Source organism: Oreochromis aureus, linkage group 23, assembly GCF_013358895.1.
Source record: "Oreochromis aureus strain Israel breed Guangdong linkage group 23, ZZ_aureus, whole genome shotgun sequence".
NCBI classification, from domain to species: Eukaryota; Metazoa; Chordata; class Actinopteri; order Cichliformes; family Cichlidae; genus Oreochromis; species Oreochromis aureus.
In genome coordinates this window covers 23,016,513-23,029,630 of record NC_052963.1, presented here as the reverse complement: position 1 = coordinate 23,029,630, position 13,118 = coordinate 23,016,513, and the positions used below count along the sequence as shown (strand labels likewise).

The window sequence follows — 13,118 nt, the reverse complement described above, 5'->3', positions numbered from 1 at the left end:
TAGTTGATCATTAACTGCCATGCTACATCAAATAACTCATAAAGAATAGCTGCCAGAAGTTTTTTTTTATTATTATTTTTTAAAAGAATTGAGCCCATGCATTGTTTAATTGCAAGCTGTAGCACATAGTGCACAGCTCTGGCAGTTAATCTTCAACTAGGTGGTTAAATAAAGACGAGCTCAAAGTGCCGAGTCATAGTATTCGGTCACATATTGCATACAGTCTGCAGGCACACTTTGCTGGAGTACGGAGTATGGCTGTGCGGCTCTTCGAGGGGAAAGATCATGCGGCGGCTTACCTGCAGTACAGAGTGGCACCCCAGGAGCTGGTCAGCACAGTTATGAGCTTTATGGAGAAAAGGGTATGTGTTTATGCTTATGTGCTTGATAGCATTTGAACAAATACTTTGACTCTATCTATTAACGTTCTATTACATTCAGGCAGTGGTCTTCAGTGTTAAATGTACTCTAAAATCAGCATTTCTCTTAGACACCAAAACCATTCAACCTTGCACTGGATGTAGGCTGTGGATCGGGGCAAGGGACGACCCTTTTGGCTCCATACTTCGCCAAAGTGGTTGGAACCGACGTCAGCCCCGCCCAGATAGAGACAGCGCAAGCCATTAAGAACCCACCAAATGTCTCATACAGGTGAAGGGGAACGAAATGTGGTGGATGTGAAATCCAGGCTGTGATTTAGATAAACCAATATGTCAAAGGTTCTGTACTTTCTTCAGCATCTTCATTATGTCATTATTTTGTTTTTTGGGGCAGTTCTTTAAGTAAAGGCTACATTACGTCAATCATTCCTTGGTTGTTTTAGATAAAGATAGATTTAGATAAACATGGTTGGAAGTTCTTTTCAAAGAGTTTACCACTTTGGGTAGCATTCCCAAACAAAACCATCATAGAAGATCAAATCCTAGTGTTACAGGGGTCACCGGTGGCCTCACATTGTCCATGGGACGTGGCCTTGATCAGAAGCACTTGGCAATCGGTACCAGGCAAAGTGTTCTTCTATAAGTCCCACACCCACCTGTCAGACGGATATAGACACATATTGATGTTCTTAACTTCTGCAGGTTGTTTCATCTGATCTGAGGTTAGCATCATGAGAAGGTCTTAGGTTTGAATCCAGGCAGGGGCCTTTTCTCCCCTTCACGGCCCAAAGACAAACATGGAGTGAGATTAGATGATTATTCTAAACTGACCATAAGTGGGAAAGTAAGCACGAATGCCTCTTGCTCTATGTGTTTGCCTAGCAAGAGATTAGTGACCTGTCCAGGGGAGTTGACCCTACAACACCTGGGATGGGCTCCACTCCCCCCTTTCTGACTTGGCTGGGCTGAAAATGGATGAGTGGTATAAAATTTTGAAAGAAAACTCCAGAGAAGAAAGTGAAAAAAGAAACAGACATTTTGCATCTTAGTGATATGTTTGTACTGCCCTTGGAGACTTGAGCGGTAAACTAAATTACCAGCATTGAATTATATTATTCCTCTACGAATGGAAGAGAATCCAAATAAGATCATCCACAAAAGCAGGAATATGCTTTGTTATTCAAAGCTTTTCCCTTATTCATCTCTCCCATCTATAATGAGCCCTACTTTTTCCTTGTCCTGACTCTGTTCACCTTAACATCAGGCAGTGTCCAGCAGAAGAGCTACCATTTGCATCTGGAGAGGTGGACCTATTGAGTGCCATGACAGCAGCCCATTGGTTCGATCACCAGCGGTTCCTCAAGGAGGCTGACAGGGTGCTGAAGCCTGGAGGCTGCCTGGCTCTCCTTAGCTACACCATGGACATGGAGCTTGAGTACGGGGACATCTCCAGCACTCTCAATGACATATGCAAAGAGGTTCATCCCAAATCTAAAAACTCATGTGCAGAAATAGAGTACTGATGTAGGTTTTCAGCCACTATAAATTAATGCTTTCCCCAAAAAGCTTTAAAGTTTGTCTTTTCTTTCTTTCTTTGTCCCACCAGTTTTATGGCGCCCTGCTTCCATTCCGAGATCCCTACATTGGAAAATCCTCTAAGAAGATCTACCTAGACATGTTCAACTCCTGCTCTTACCCAGACAAAGAGTGGTGAGTGCTCAGAAGCTTCGCCAGAAGTTGACTTCAGTTACATTGACCAGAACATACTTATTTATGAGTCCAAATGTGTCCAGGAACGAGTGCCTGCGGACAAAAAGGAACCTGCCATTGAGTCAATATATTGGCATGGTGGAGACCTTCTCCAGCTACCAGAAACTGAAGAATAAGGACCCCGCTGAGGCCGAACGTCTCTCTGACCATATCAGGAACAAGTGAGACATTGAACTTCACCAGTCTAATCGTTAACTCCTGGCCTTGAACCCTCACCTCCCTTCACCTGGCGCTGACCGTTGATTCCCGTAATCTTCCCAGCTTAATTCATTTCTGATTATCAAACCCACCAGAATACAGCTTTGAATACTGGCACAGTCTCGGGCATTAATCAGAAAAGCCAAACATTGCTTGACTAAGCTTAACTGTTGAAGTCTTTTACCGCTTTGATAATATAGCCGCCATTAATTCCCCCGCCAGTGACAGGAGAGAATAGCTCAGCAAGCACAATATAAGGAGGAGAATTGCTGAGCCATAACTTTTACATGGATATATAAGTATGACATTGTATTTAATTACTGTTAAAGTTTGGGAAGATTTAAACAGTTTTGCTGTGTTCTGTCTCTTTAAAGAGTTTCACCTGCATGTTTGCCTAATTTAATGAAGGAGAGAGCCTCTGGAGGTTGCTGTTAATTTACAACTTCGCATAATCTGTCATCCAGTAGTTCTTCTAAATCATAATGAACCATTCTGTCTCTGTCTTTTATCCCAGGTTGATGTCTGCAATGAAGGTGTCCTCTCCTGAGACAGAAGTCACGATGATTATGCATTATTTCTACTGGCTGGCGTGCAAACCTTGATCACTCAGAATGCATGAATCCTGTTTAGGATTGCTTTCCAAGTTTTTTTAGATCGTCGCCACTTAAAACAAACAACTGTCTTGTTAGACGCTGATGAAGACTTTTTAGTCAATATGTGCAGGTCGTGCTTATCCTTGCTGAGTTGCTTCTACTTTTTTAAATATCGTAACATTTTTATTAAAGATTTTAACACTAACAGAGTGCATTAGCAAGTTTCTTTTTTTGTTATTTTTTACTTGTTTAGACCTACTGATGAGCACTGTGTTGTACAAGCCTCACAGCGCTTCCTTTTTTTTATTTCTTTCTGAAAATGCAAATCAGAATTTTCTATTAATATTAACTCGAATCTGAATGAAATGAAGCTGCTCTTCATTTTCAATTTTAGACTACTGACTGTCAACTGCCTTATAGAAAATCTCAGAGTGAACACTAGATGGAGCCATTTCGTTCAATGAAGTCCATGAAAATCTCCTGTGCAATGTTAAAATCTTGAGTTTGACAAGTATTGAGTGCACTTTTGTTTTATTTTTGTAATAAGTAAACTGCAGTAAAAAAAAGTGTTCTGTAACTGCTGTGAAACCTCTGTGTACTGTAATGATATGAAATGTGAAGTTTATGAATATGTAAGTACCCCAGCCTCTAATTTCAAATTACAATTAATTTAAGTAACTAAAAAAATGACTTAAGAAAATAATGTCATTGAAGTATAAAATTGTCCAATGAACTAGTTGTATCTGCTACTTTGTGCAAGTATGAAGGGGAAGAGAGTAATAACTTGTTTTTAACTAAACTTTATTTGTAAAGCACTTTTCAAAACACAGAATTAAAAAGTGCCTCATAGTTTGAAGAAAAGCCACACATTGAAGATAAATAGAAATATCCTCATTTTATAATATCATTATTTTATACATTTTTGTAAACAGTGCCCAACACTGAGCTCATGTGACAGATATTAAAGAGTCTGGAGATGTTTTATGTTACTGCAAAATCATCTGTGAAGACTAGAGGGCAGCACTTGTGGACCTGCCAGGTGCTTCTGCTCCTACTCGCACACAAATTCATGCTAGCAGCAGTTACAAGAACAATAGCAAAAAGCAAAACTGGAGGGATACGGAGAGAGCAATGCCCTGAGGTCTTGTTGTTGCCTCTCTGGTGCAGTTTTTGTCACTGATTTGCACCAAAGGACAGGACAGATTGATCTTCGTGCCATTTAGCTGACTTTAACTGTCTTTGTGTTATGACAACTAAGTGCTTCCTTCATTGTAAATGATGCCTCAAAAAATGATTAATAAATATACAGTGGAATTTATTCAAAGGTAAACAGATATAGAGGGACTATAAAACTGTAATATTGTTAATTTTGGCTGTTGAAATTATTTCATACAACTTCCTCCCTTCATCCTACATTTGTTTTCTAATTCCCGCTCTCCTTTTCATCTCTTCACCTTCCTCTGAATGGCTCCAATCAAGTCAGTCTCTTCTACTGTCAGGTGTTATTTATGCAGATTGTTTGTCAGGGCTACGATGTCAGATGGTAATTAACATAAATGGCCTTAAAAGTCCACTGAATCCAATCTGACCCACTGGAAGGTTTTAGAAAATGTGAAGTAGAGGATACATTTTGTACTTTTAGCTGTATTATCATAAGTTTTGCAGCTTTTCCTATTGATAAAAACTCGACCCACACTGCTGTTCATACGACACCAAAGTAGCTATGTAATAGATAAACAATTAAATAGAGAAGTTCCCATTTTTCCACTATCTGCTATAGAAATTTCTGCTTTAATAGTGTCTTTTATTAGATTACAATATCTCAGGATTCAGATGTTTAGTCCTGTCCACTTCAGATCAAAGTGGACTGTATGTGGCCTGCTATGTAAAAAGTGTTTTGCATCCCTGACTTAGGCATTTTCATAGAGGTGACCTTACCCATTAGAAATGACTGGACAGACAGTTTTAATACCAAATACAGAATTTATTTCTATTAACATCTTTCAGAACATGCAATTGTTTCACTGCAACTTCCAAATAGTCAGTATGCTCAATATCAACACGGGAATATGAAAAGAAAATTAAAAGAGCATGCTTTATACTAAAGAAATGTCTTCCGGAACGCTCTACAAGCCCAAATCTAACACTCTGACGGTCCCTATAGCATTCCCTGTGTGCGTTTGCTCCTCCACACCACTACAGCAGTCATGAGCAGGGTGACCAGTACAGGCACTGTGATAAATGGGGCGAGGATGCTAATCGGTGGGTCATGCAGGAGCCGACCAGTCAGAGCGCAGTCATGAAAGTAGATCTGATGAATCTCCATGAAGAAACGGTCGACTATCTGATTTGGCCAGAAGCAGTTCATCCTCAAGGCCACCTGGTATGTGCAGTTTGTGAGTCCCTCATAGATCCTGCAGAGGACGGCAGAGCACAGGCAGATTCATGCTGAATTCACTGAATCTAACTTAGTATGTGTAATTAAAGAAAAAGTGTTACTAAAGTTGATCCTTTTTCTGAATGTTTGGTGAAACATTTTAAAGCAATCAAGCTGAAAACCCAAATTAATAGAGAAATTTTGGCCGGAATCTTGTGACATCCTTTCAGAGAGGGAATAGAGCAGGGTATTTCTGTTGGTGGGGAGAAAAAAGGCAAAAGAGTGTCTAGAATTACCAGTGGGCTTAACACTGCTAAATATAACTGCTAAGTAGTGGAGCGCAGAGGAAATGGAGATGCATACCAACAGGGTACTGCCCTCAGTACAGCATTGCACCATACCAGGAGAGATTCTGTTCCAGACGGCCACTGTGCCTAACTGTGTTTCTGAAAGTGAAGTGATCACAAAATCCAACCCTTTAACCCTCTGAGGTCTAACCCTAAACCTGCCCTACCCTCAGAAAGGCAAAAACGGGCAAAACTTGATCTTCTTGTCTAAGGTTAAAGTTAGGCTTAGGTTTGGGGTCAGCACCAATGACGACTTCGACAGTGGCCATCCTGAGATGGTTTAATGAAGCAGCTGCGGCTCAGTAGGTACAGCAGGTCATCTCTTAACTTGAAGGTTGGTTGTTGGATCCCTAGCTGCTCCAACCTGTTTGTGAACTGTTGTTTTACTTCCTTAATTTGCCTTTTTCCCTCCTTTGTGACTGTCGTCCCTGGGTCACTGATTTCCCCTATATCTAGTTAGTTCCTTGTGTATTTATAGCACTGCATTACCTTTGACATTTATCAGTCCATGTATTTGGGTTCTCCCTCATCACCAAAAGGTTTTCCTGTGCCTCAGCAGCTACGTTTACATGTACCTTGTATTACGATTCTAATAAGGTCCAGTGCTGAAACTTTCAGAGACAGAAGCACAAACATTTTCATAAATAAAAAACAACTCAGGGTTTAGTATCTTGCTCAAGGATACTTGGACATGTAGGTTGGAAAAGCCAGGGACCATGACCCACTCATGCCCCTTGCTGTGGAGCGGTTGTGGTTTAGAAGGTAGAGCGGGTCGTCCACCAATTGAAAATTCGGTGATATGATCCCCAGATGATCGAAGTATCCTTGGGTAAGATACTAAACTCCAAGTTCCTTCCAATGCTTCTATCGAAGTGTAAGTGTGTGCATGACCATAGGCTTATATGAATGCATGTGAGACTGGGAGAATGAAGCTCTCAGTAAAAATTGCTTTGAATGCTCAGTTAAAGAGGAAAAAGCGTTATATGAGTACTAATCCATTTACCATCTGTGAAGTTTGTTTAAAAAAATAAACACAAAAAAAGTGAGAGAATTTAGAGCCACACATGATGGCAACTACTGCGCTGAACAGGTGATGGATATCTGACAACAGGAAGCTGATCAGACTGGTGCCAGAAGTAAAATAGCCACTGAAGGAGATGAAAGCGCTTCATCACTTTATCAGATCTCATGCTGTTACAATTAGGTGGTTGCGCATCAGTGCAGATAATCAACTGGCCCAAAATCTTTACTCAGAATTATTTTAATTGGAGCAAAGGAAATGAACGTCAAAATACTAAACTTTCAGCTTCAAAACATCAGTCCATAAACCAGTTCATGACAACTGTCTTATATTCAGTACATGACTGAAGTGGAGTGCAGGTCATACCTAATTAAGGAAAGCTATAACAGGATTAAAAAGACCGAAACGAGCGATGGTACATGTCTGGTCTTTGAATTCGCGTTTTACTTGTCATTATTACTACACAGCCTGAATCCACAAATATTTTTTTCAATAATTGTAATTTTCTCTGTACCGGTTTTTTCCTGGGAGTCTCAAATGTTTCCTGTGAGCCTGAACAGTGGCGTCAAACGTTGTTGCTAGGAGTTTGGTGACGCAACTGCCAGCCCCTCCAAGTGCCTGTGCAAATTCTTTATGAGTTACAACTGAGCACACGTACCCATGGAGACACACACACAGCACCACCCCCAGTTATGTGCTGGACCAAGTGAGGACTGTGAACCAGGAGGGAAATCACACAGTTTTGACAGCAGCTTCTTCTTTGGGTCCCCCGGCTCCTTTCATCCTCCTGTCTGACTCACTCCCTGACTGTCAGGGTTTGGAAACGAAGCCACCAAGTACTGAGACGATATAATGGCCAACAAATACAGTAAAGCTTTCCCCTGGTGTTGGTGCATGAGAGAGTAAACAGATAAACAGATAGATAAACAAGTTTTATGCCTCTAATAAGCTCAGAAATACCAGTCTGTCAGTGCACCTGCTAAGATATTAGTACTCACTTAGAGGTGAATGATATAAACACAAGGCCTTAATGTTGACATATTAAAGACTTATATAGTCTGGGTGTGAACACTGCCATCAGCTTCTTCTTATAGCTGTTTAACTGCGAAATGACTGAGACATCAAATAATCCTCATGCACATGACAGCATGAGGACTTTTCTCACCATCATTCTTCTGTTACACTGACGCCAACCCACTTTACTCTCTTCCAAAGAGCCAGACTTTCTTGTGATTTTTTTAAAGTGCTCTTGAGCAACAGTTCTCCAGGCTTTCTGAAGGTCTTTCAAAAGTTTTTCTTTGGACAATGGCTGCTTTTCACTCATTTCACTCCATTTCCTGGAAACCATCCTATCGTTGAGGATATAAGAGTGGACAAAAGAAGACGTAGCAGGCCTAAAAACAATTTATAGCACACAAACAGTATTTAAAATTCATGCCCTTAAGAAGTGTCAGGTCTTTAAGAGATACATCTGTACCTTCAGCTCATTTATCTAGTGTTCACTGAAGTCTCATCAAAAATGGTATAAGTGGAAGGGTGGCTTCAGTGACAACAGGTCTGATGGAGTGATGAATCCACATTTGACATTGCAGCCAGTGGTGTGTGGGACCTTGTAAAAATGTGTGGAATTATGAATGCAGAAAAGTACCATCAGGTTTTTATCCACCATGCAATGTCCTCTGGAAAGCATCTGATTGGCAACAGCTTCATTTTTCAGCATGACAATGATCCCAAACACACTGCCAATGCAGTAAAAGACCTGTATAAAAAACACACACAGTGGAACACGACCTCAACATCACTGAAGCAGTGTGGGATCATGTTGACAGAGAACAGAACAAAAGGCAGAAACATCCAAAGAAGAGCTTTGAATGTCCTTCAAGAAGCCTGGAGAACTATTCCACTTAAAGAAATGAGATCAGACTGTGCTGAAGAATAAAGGTGGTCACACCAAATATTCACTTTCAAGCTCATTAGCTTACATGTGCTTACCTTAATGCTGTATTTACATGTGTGTTTGCACATTTCAATAAATCACTGCAGCTATTTCCTACTTTCAAGGCAAACAATTTAAAATATGAGGAGTGGCTCAAGACTTCTGCACTCTACTGTATGTAACAGTAACAATGTAATTATTTATTGAATTTAGCACAAGACCACGCAAGTCAAGAAATCTCATTAAACTGATCTCAAAGCCAGCCAAACTAAGCTAACTGTTCAATTGATATTGTGCTAATTCTGTACCTGACAAACCTCACGTGAAGCAAACTAAGTTGCTCCACCCTGGCTACAGCCACTGCTCCATCTGCAAGCTGCTTTGCAACACACAATATCTGCTGTTTACCAGGGTCTGTGTGGAGGTCGTGACTCTATCAATTGCAATTTTTTTGACTTACAAGTACAGTTTTATGCAGGAAAATTAGTGATTTTATGTTCCGCCATGCATTTCTTCCCTTTTGCATGTTCAAGTCAGTGAACTCACTCCATTGTGTCCTTCCAGCTGCACCATAAACCTCGATCCAGATTTTCCATGTTGAATGTGAAATTCGCCAAGCAGAGATCATTGATAAAAAACTTGTAGACTCCCCTGTTACAGCCAGACACTGATGCAAGGACTTGAGCTACAAAGTAAAAACAGAAGTAAGACAGAAGTATTTAAAAAATAAATAAAAAAAATATCTCTGTAGCAGCTTGCTTCATTGTAAACCATTCAAAAAGATTTTTGCAAAGTGCTGCAGTAGTTATCTTCTGTTTAATTTTTTCATAATTAGAAATATGTTTGTGCAGCAAACAAGGTCATGTCCTGGCAATGGTTATTCCTACTGGGCCATTTCTTCCCTATTAGGCTGTTACTTTCACTAAGAAAAGATTTTAATTTGCAGGCAATGTCCCAATCCCATTTGTTTACTTCAGAGATGCGTGTAAACAGCCTCCAAACGTGGAGGCAGACCGCGGCCATCCCGCAGGACTTGAGGCTGAATGTAGCACCACGGAGGAGTACAGTAGGAGAGGGAGGCTTAATCTGGTGTAAAACGCCTGCGTGGAAACAAACAGGTTGTTGTTACGATCGCGAAACATGGTGGATCTCCAGTCTGTTCGGGCCAGATAAGGGCCGACTGTGTGCCCATTATGTTTGCTCTGTCCCTGCTGGCTCTCCCTGCACTCAGAGGAAGACTGAACGTGTTGACACGGGAGCTTCAAAAGAGATGCTACAAAAGAAGAATGTGAGAAACTGTCATGGCAAAGCAAGATCTGAACGAACGCACGGTAATCTCCTGAAAAGGGAGTGAATATTAGCTTGTCTATCATCTACAGTCATGTTCACCGGCCTCTGGTGGCAACTGCCGCTTGGAAAATTCACAGTTGCCCCTCAACTTGGCTGTTAACCAGCATTGTATTTGGATTACAATTTCCAGGAAAATCGAGGCATAGTTTGACAGATGTTCTTCTGACTGAAGGTTTATGCTCTATTGACTTTTTGCCTTCAACTCTGTTAGGTTAGGAAACACGCATCAGTCCAATGGGAATCTTAAATTCTGTCAGCGTCTCTGAGACTCAACATTTATGGATTTTAAAAGCTGATTCTCATAAATATTAGATGATGAGGTTTGAAATCATTCTCACAAATATTAATGCTCCATGCTGACATTAACCCTTTAAAAGGCTTTCATTGAAACACATTGTTTTTTGGATGATATTTAGGCTTAAAGTATTTCATTTGTTATGATTTAATTTTGACAGCATTTCAGCTGCAATCAGAAACGGAAAACTAATTATAAGCACTAAGTTTGGTAAATATGGTGAATTTTTGCAAAGTCTCTAAAAATCAGCAACAAATATGAATATGCTGTGACTTCTTCATCTCAAAGGGTACCACACAGCCATCTCTAGAGTTTTACAGAGAATGTTCTGAAAAAGAGAGACTAGCCAGTGAGCGACGGTTCTCTGAGTGAAAATGCCTACTTTGAAGAGGCTGGCCTAAAGCAGCAGAAGAGCCTACTGGGTGCCAGTCCTGTCAGTAAGAACAGGAAACTGAGGCTACAGTTTGCATGGACTCAGAAAAATCGAACAATCGAAGATTGGAAAATGTTGCCTGGTTTGATGATGAGTCTCAATTTCTGCTCGGATTTTGATGTCAGCTGATGAAAGCATGGCACCATCCTGCCTTGTATCAACAGTTAAGGTTGCTGCTGGTGGTGTGATTGTGTGGGGGATATTTTTGTATTTGATTGAGGAACCTTTAAGCACCACAACCTACTCACATATTGTTGGTGTTGTTTAGTCATTACAAATTCTCAGTTGAATTTAGATTAGGTAATTTACTTACTTTCTATAGTTTTTTCAAGTTTCAGCTCATTTTTGTAGGTTTCAGTAATTGTTTTTTCCTGGTAAGTTTATATCTAAATTCCTATTTCAAGTGAAATTCAACAAAAGCACGGAGTTCCTTTTGTAAATTATGGTCCCAAATGAAACGCATTACACATCTTTTTCCCAAAAGCAACTGCCGATGGACAAATTACTTTCAAGGAGCACTCCATGAACCTACAACCATCATTTTTTAATAGTATATGGTCTTTCCTTCTAGATGAGTTTAAGGAATTCCCAGTGTGTTTCTGGATCAATATTCCTAAAAGTTTCCCAAGAATTTCATATTAGAGGTTCAAGGGATGTTGGAGACATTACTCTCTAACATGTCAATGGGTCATATACTATCACGTTTGCCTTCATTTTCAAACGTTGAAACAAAGTTATTGAAAATGTAAAACCAACTCACACAACTGCTACATACGTTTTTTCTTTTTGACTGGTTACGTTCAATGACAATGGCCTCCTGAGCATGCAAGAAGGTAGATGAGGGCAAATGCTACTGAAATGTAAGGTTGAGTGAATAATGGTGGGGGGTTTTTCAGAATTTCTTCCAGAAACAAAGCACATGCAGCATAGTGGACTTTTAATGAACAGATCAAGTCTATTTGTAGACTAAACATTATCAAGAAACCCAAGAAAACAAAATCCTTACTTACCTCGTCCTGTTTTCTGCCATAAATCAACCAAGACCTATAATAATAATTTCTAAATAGACTAACATTTCAAAGACCTGCTTTTTTTTTTCAAAGAAAAACATAAACAACGTTTAAGATCAATCCAACTATAGCGACTCTCTGGCTGAGTACCATGGACTCACCTGCCATCAGCAGCACAAACCCTGCTTTCAGGAGCAAGGCGGTCTCCAGAGCCATGCTGAACACAAACCCCAAAAAGTTTCACGCGCTCTGCTCACTCCCCGGAGATCAGCGCCAAAGCCTCATTCTAACTCCAATAGCCAGAGCCAGTGAGTCGGGAACGTCACGGTGCCACCACGTTAGAAACAAATTAACCGCAGTTCACAGTGTGCTGTCAACAAGAAGGCGGCAACTGATTGTGTGTAAAAGCCCCCCTGACCTTCCTCGGTGGCACCCTCCTTCCCCCTCCTCGCTGCAGCCCTAATCATAGAAGCGCTGCTTGTCATCTGAGCCCCTTGTCCGGCTGCTTTCTGCGTGGAACTGCTCACAGGGGACAAAACAAAGTCAGATACCAAAATTAGTTCAGTCTACGGTGCATGCTTTATAGCAGCAATTTAGAGTCTCGAGAAAACACTAGTGTGCTGTTTTAATGCCTCAGTATTTACGTTTTTGTTGAATAATCCAATTATAACCATTTATCATCTAGAATTTGGATGATTTTCTTTCATATATACATGACTGACACAGCAGAGGCCAACTGTGAGGTAGCATGTCATCAGACTCATCACGAGTCTTTAATTAAATGTCACATTTTCCCCATTTGTTATTTGTATTAGGATTAATGCATTAGTGTGAATACCCAGAGACATCCCCGACGGTGGGCTCACACTGGGACCCCATTTCACAGCAGCAGTGCACAAAGGCAGAATTCCCATTTTCATGTCACACTCGTATCGGCACAAATCTCATGCAGCTCGCAATGTCTATAATAGAATGTTTTATCTGAGGAATTTTGCACAGGAACAGATTGATTAGTATTCTCAGCGCTGCTCTGCATTGTGCTGCCACCCAGCGTGGCTGTCTCTGCCGATGGGTGTGTGAGAGAGTAATCCCGTGGCTCCAATGAGTGTTTTCATGTGGCTGACTTTACAGAGTGTAGACTGACAGCGTGTAAGCTGGATCTTCTTTAAGTTTGTAGGCATTGTGGAGCTAAAAAGCTTTAAAAAAAAAATAGTAATGATTTACTTTAAAGGCAAACTTGCTGTTCATTTTGGTGTTTGATAGTGAATTTGTTCATTTCCATGTCTGCAAACAGCAAATCTTAATCATGGCACAAAATGCTAATACTTAAAACTACTGTAAGTATTTTTGAGGTTATTTAATAACATTTATTACATATAACTTATGTAACATATAACATATATTTAAT

General features: G+C 40.4%; 2 protein-coding genes across 2 annotated transcripts; one reads left to right on the top strand and one right to left on the bottom strand.

Annotated features, from left to right (window-relative positions):
- The first annotated feature begins 222 nt into the window (after positions 1–222).
- Positions 223–3,674, top strand: LOC116332103 (putative methyltransferase DDB_G0268948). The gene is made up of 6 exons (XM_031754965.2): positions 223–362; positions 491–651; positions 1,645–1,858; positions 1,987–2,090; positions 2,174–2,311; positions 2,863–3,674. The coding sequence occupies exons 1-6, from the start codon at positions 255–257 to the stop codon at positions 2,948–2,950; spliced, it is 813 nt and encodes a 270-aa protein (XP_031610825.1). The 5' UTR covers positions 223–254; the 3' UTR covers positions 2,951–3,674.
- A 1,245-nt stretch (positions 3,675–4,919) lies between these two features.
- Positions 4,920–12,088, bottom strand: LOC116332114 (receptor activity-modifying protein 1-like). Its single transcript, XM_031754977.2, has 3 exons — positions 11,872–12,088; positions 9,169–9,307; positions 4,920–5,355 (listed from the first exon to the last, which is right to left on the bottom strand). Exons 1-3 carry the CDS (start codon positions 11,924–11,926, stop codon positions 5,100–5,102), a joined length of 450 nt encoding a protein of 149 aa, XP_031610837.1. The 5' UTR covers positions 11,927–12,088; the 3' UTR covers positions 4,920–5,099.
- Between the last annotated feature and the right edge of the window lie 1,030 nt (positions 12,089–13,118).